The 5,911-nt window shown below is 31.9% G+C and overlaps 1 protein-coding gene across 1 annotated transcript in view; it reads left to right on the forward strand.

The window, feature by feature from the left end:
• The first annotated feature begins 2,248 nt into the window (after nucleotides 1-2,248).
• LOC119676083 (tight junction protein ZO-1-like) overlaps nucleotides 2,249-5,911 on the forward strand; it is a 13,654-nt gene continuing 9,991 nt past the window's right edge. The window contains exons 1-2 of the mRNA XM_038087311.1: nucleotides 2,249-2,296; nucleotides 5,368-5,431. Of these exons, the coding sequence (XP_037943239.1) occupies nucleotides 2,249-2,296; nucleotides 5,368-5,431 (112 nt within the window). The remainder of the gene's footprint in view (nucleotides 2,297-5,367; nucleotides 5,432-5,911) is intronic.

The following is a 5,911-nucleotide window of genomic DNA, read 5'->3' on the forward strand; positions in this document are numbered from 1 at the left end:
TATGTAAAAAAAATGATTGTTCCTTTTTGGATATTAAAGAAACATTAAAGGAGATTTCTAAACCTTACCGTTTATTATGGTGTAATAAAATATTCCATAAAATGTTTTTATATCTGTACATCGGTAGAATAAAAATTTTGCAATCTCTTATAGTGTCTCTTCTGTAGTATAGATAATGTCTCATCATCAAATTAATTTTGCCATTCGCTAATAACTATATTATTATTAAAATTGTTTGTTGAATTGAAAGCAAACATGAAATTAACTTCCTTTTTTTAGTTAAATCAGTATTTTTATTTATAGTCTCCTGCAACTTCAATATATATATTCTAACGATCCGTTTATAACTTTATACCATCTGTATAATTATATTCCGGAAGCTGTATTCAACGAAAACCGCTTTCCACAAAGAAATTGCTTCAAATTTTGGAAGAGGAAAAGTTAAAGAGAACTGGAGAACTGGAGAATACGATGGGTGTTCAAACAATTTGTACTTTCATACATCACATTTCATCATCCTCAAAACACTTCCATGAACCCGTGCTTTGTCTTCATGGAAAATGACGTTTTTCTTCCGTAAGCCGGGTCATTTTTCAATTATTTTTTTATCTAACTGCTTCAAAAGTTTGTTAAATTATTTAGATTTAATAATTTTACCTTTTTCAAGATCCTTTTGTATTTCAGAAAACTATTGTCATAACTTGTTTTTTAGATCTTTCTAACTTCACCTGTTTTGGGGCTGAACAAGCAGTTTTAGTCCACTGTAAGCAACCTTGTTTTAATTTAGGACCATGATGGTAGGTCCAACTCTAATCCATATTTAAAAAACGACGAACAAAATCTGTATCATTGTGCTCAAAACGCTGCAGATTATTCTGAGAAATTTGTTAACGATTCAGTTTTTGTAGAATTGTCAATGAATGCAGCAGCGAAAATTTTCTTTATACGTAATTCTTCTTTTAAAATAAAGACTACTTGTTCCTCTGAACTGCATATGGAACAACAATTTTGCGCTTAGTCACCTTTGGATCAACATCATAGACTTTCTCAATGATTTCTGATGTAGTTACACTTTTCGGATGCCCACTATGTGGTTCATCTTTAACACTTGTACACGCTCACGTCTGAACTCTTAAACACATCGACGCACATTTAGAAATTAAGGAGCAGATTGTTTTAACACATCAACAATTTTTGTATGAATTTCTATTGCTGATAAAGGTTCTAAAAGAAAGGACTTTATCACTACATGGTATTTGGTTTCCATTTCCATTGTGGCAAAAACAGTAAAATCAAATAGAAATAAAAGTGCTTGCGATCAGCGGATCTTAAAATCATATTCAGCGTTAAGCTCGATTAAAACTTATAGCAAATATACTCAGTATAAAGCTCAGAGTGGTTTGTGTCTGTGCTGTAGGGCTTGTGTGCTAACGAATTCTAAGCTTTAAAAGTAGAATATAGAAACTTAACAACTTTTCCAATATATTATAATAATAAACAAAAAAAAATATATAAAAAAAAAAGAAATCCATTCTAAAGATTGCTACCAACAGTTGCAAAGATCGCCTCTAGTAAATCGGACCTAAGCACACCAAATAAGCAAGGTCATAGCAAGAAAAGCGTATACGATCTGAACTCTCACCAGATTTTTCTCTCGGCGATGTTAAGCAAGCTATTCAACAAATGACAGAAAAATTCGAATCTAATACTGCAGACCTGAGTAGTAACTTTGATTCGCAAATAGCTACACTAACATCAAAGAGAGAAATATGCGAACTTAAGGAACAAATAGGCAACGTATCACTGAAACCCAAAGGTTAAATCTAGAAGTCGAACAATTAAGAAACGATAGAGATGAGAACAGGAGAGAAATTGGCAGACTTGTCGAAGGGTCTACTAAAAGATAAGGCAAACACAACTGACGTGGAGGCAATTTTCCGATACAAAATGGATATGACAAATGTTAAATTTCGAGACACGAAATTAATATTTGTGAAGAAAAATAAAGAGGGTATTATTGCAGAATTAGAAACTTCTAAAATGGCAAAGGATGTCTTAAAAAATTTTCTACCATCAACCATTGAGAAGACTAGTCGGATTTCAAGGAAATCGCCCACATTTGCCTGCTATAGTTACTAAAGACGAAAGAGGCGATGGGTTGGAATATAAATCGTTTTATTTTAAATGCTCCTCACTGTGTGGAGGAGCATTTTGACCGGTGTAAACTATTTGACTGGTTACAGTTGATATGAATAATCTACAAAACCTTGATCAAGCGGCACGTCAACGCGTGAAGGTAAAACATACACATCAAAATTCAACTAACCGTACATACCATAGAACATACTTAAATATATATTTCCAGGCAAAGCATATACATCCAGATTACAGACTTTAATGAATTAATGATATTGCTCTATTAGAATTAAAGAACAGATCAAAATATATTTGAAACTCTTACTGTGGATGGTGCCGAGAATCTGCAGGAAGTTAGTTTGTACTGCTTTATAGTATGCTTCACATTTAACATATATTTTTTATTTAAACAAAAATAGATTTACTTAAATCACATCCAAAATATCGGACTGAGAATGAGTGCTTTAAGAATTTCGAAGGTGTTCAGAATTTCTTCAATATTTCAGGATTTCGGTGCATCAGGCGTTGGTCTGGGTAAAAATTTTAATGGAATTAACTACGTTGTTGCCTTGAGTAAAAGTGTAGCGGATGAGGTATATTTTCTTAAGCCTAGTGATGCGAGTAGCTGGGTATTTGAATTTCATTGAAAGTATTGTTTGGTCAAGGAGATAATGAAGAGCCAATAAAAGAAGAAATCGCTCTCAGTTGCGTTTAAAAAATACAGGTTTATTATGATTTTAAATGGACTAATTTTAATAAGTGTTAATTACAAATTTTAAAATATTTAAATAATATTTAACTATTTGGATTTCCTATACTAGATAGTGTGTTTTTTTGTTATTACTATTAAAATAGACATTCGTACATAACTATTGGTTTATATCATTATATTTGCCTTATTATAACTAAATTACTTCCTGCTGAATACGAAGATGATAATTACCTTTTGGCATATCACTACGGAACAGCATTTATTTAATAATTTTATATATGGTTTGTATAAATACAAAAATATGGTATTATAAAAGATACAGTATACATAAAAATATTCCTTGGTTTAATTACACTTTTTAATTTTCGTCAAAAATTGCTTCATTTCAGGTTGTGGACTAATGTATCTTGTTTGTTTAATTTAACCTATCTAATAAATTTAAATATTATCCTGGCACATGCAATGTAGCCATATCTGGGTATGTTTAATTAGTGACGCATACCATCGTTAAAATAAAACATCCTCTCGGACATGGTTTATTAAGCATGTTTTTCGTGTGATAAAACACAATTTCAAGGTTTGTGTTTATTACCACAATTCATCTAAGGCGAATACACGAAACGAACGAATCCTCCGCCCTCGCAAGCAAACTTTTCATAACCATTGCTACTTTTGGTATCTATTTGAACAAATTCGGTATGTTCTGCCATTGTTTCAAGGTATTCCGGCAAGTGACTTACAATTGGAAGGGTGATCTGAACGAGCACACAGCACATGACGCACACCAAACAGCATAGAAATCGTACGAGAAGTAAAAACAGTGTATAGCAAGGATATGCTGAAGTATCCTTGCGCTAAACTAATAATGGCTACTGTCAAAATTTGTTTGACTACGCAATGGTGTAGACTGACGAATGGAGAGCGGATTGACTAAATTGACAAACGGAAGGATAAAACGAATAGAATTCGGACTGATTTCGAAGCAGTTTTGTCATTCTGGGATTTAACTGATAGCTGTATATGAAAGTTTTATGGCAAGCGATGATATATTGTGAAACGTATAAATGAATTCTGCAGCATAAAAATGTTAGCATGGTCTCACATACAGATACACTGCCACATAGGTACGGTAGAAGTACACATATGAATAATGCAAGCATATACTGACACATATATTCGTTATGCACATATATAAATCCACACTGCCGAGATATATCTTCTACACAAACAAGTGGAAAGCCAGTAGAAGTATGTTATTTTTGAGCAAATAAAACTCAAGAGAAGGCAATAAAATTTATCGCCCAACCACAAGTCACAAAATGCTGAACAGGAACGTGACATCAAATGTTGTATTTGAAAATTACATTTGTACACAAGTAAATAGTAACATTTTTATTTATAATACAAGAGCTCCTATGTAAATGGCACAAATTTGTATGTGCACTTATCTTTCAATACAAAACTTTATTGCATATGTTCGATAGATACATTGCGGCGTTTCTTCTACTTCGCAAAAGTTACGAAATGAACTTTTAATATTCCTGATAAATTCAAGCACTGCATTTTCACTGTTAAAAAACATCTTTTATTCGCTTAAATTTACTAAATAAATGGATTGGTTCATTGGGCGATCTATCTATATATAAAAATATCCATCTATGTAGTCACATCTTAAAGCAGGTCTGACATTATGTAAAATAACTAAGCAGATGCATTAGTAAACATAACCTAAATTCTTTTCATGGTTTAGCAATATTCAAAACAGTTATATGATCAGTCAAAAATTTAATTTATTAAAAATATTTAAAAAACTTGTTGTTGCAATTTTACTACTGTTCTTTCAAAACAATAGTCAATTGAAAACAATAGTTTATATTTTGAATATAGTTTCTTTTATAAAATTTGATGATGAAAGCCGAATCCAACTCAAAATAGACCGACATACATGTGGTGCCAACAGATTTTTGGACCACATATTGACTAGAATCATTTAGAGACTAATTGCAGTTATCATATTAATGCATATATTCATTTATCGTTACTAAAATTAAACTACTCGTTACTTTAGTAACTAGTTGTAATTTAATTAAACTTTATAAAATTACTAAAACCTTATAATGCTAAAATTATTGAAAACAAAGATTCAATGGGGCTCTTATTAGAGTGGATCATCCAAGTGGTCATAGAGACTATTGAGTAATAGTGTTTTAGACACTAAATCGGTAAGTTTCAGTGAATTTTTATTCCCATCCTATATATAAGTAATAATTTGGATTGGTTTTAAATGCCTATTGCTTATCACAAAAAATTTCGTATTTATAGAGCATTTCTGAAGCCCACATCGCTTTATGGTATTAAATTATGACTTATTGCTTTAGCATTTTTAATCAAAAGTTTATTCTATGATAACAAATACCTTGTGGTATGTTGCTTATAAAACACTTCACCGTGATCTTAACCCTGCCAGAGTAGTAAAACAAGTGGATATGTATACCATTTAACACTTATATCACTTTCAGACTCATGACATTGCTGCAACAAATAGTAAGCTAGTGGTCGGCCCACCATATAGCATATCTTATGGTACATGTCTACCGACGTTCAAGGAAGAGTTATCAGAACATCTGTCATGTGTATGTACAAGCTTGTTTGGAACCAGTCCAAAAGCTTGTTTTGGATACCTACTTCCTTAACACACTTGGCGATATTTCCAGCACATTGGCCAGACACTCGTATTTATCAAAGTTTCCCGCTGATCATACTTCTAGCCACTATTACGAGGAATTCTGGAATCAAAACGGCTCATTTAGCTAATAAAAGAGGATTTGTTCTCCCTTTCTCCAATTCGCTTAACCTAACTTAAGCATAAACAATTTAGCTATTTTCAAAACTTGAACTATTTACTACATAAAAATCTTGAAGACTATGCTTTATAGTAGTTTGGAAGAGGTCTAATATTTCATGGCAAAATTAATATTTATACATTGGTTTCCTAAACGACGGATACTTGTTTTTGATAGTTTTCAAATAAAAGTTGAAAGCTTCCCGATATCTCAAAAACTG

The sequence above is a fragment of the Teleopsis dalmanni genome, chromosome 2 (assembly GCF_002237135.1).
Source record: "Teleopsis dalmanni isolate 2A chromosome 2, ASM223713v2, whole genome shotgun sequence".
In the NCBI taxonomy this organism is placed as follows: Eukaryota; Metazoa; Arthropoda; class Insecta; order Diptera; family Diopsidae; genus Teleopsis; species Teleopsis dalmanni.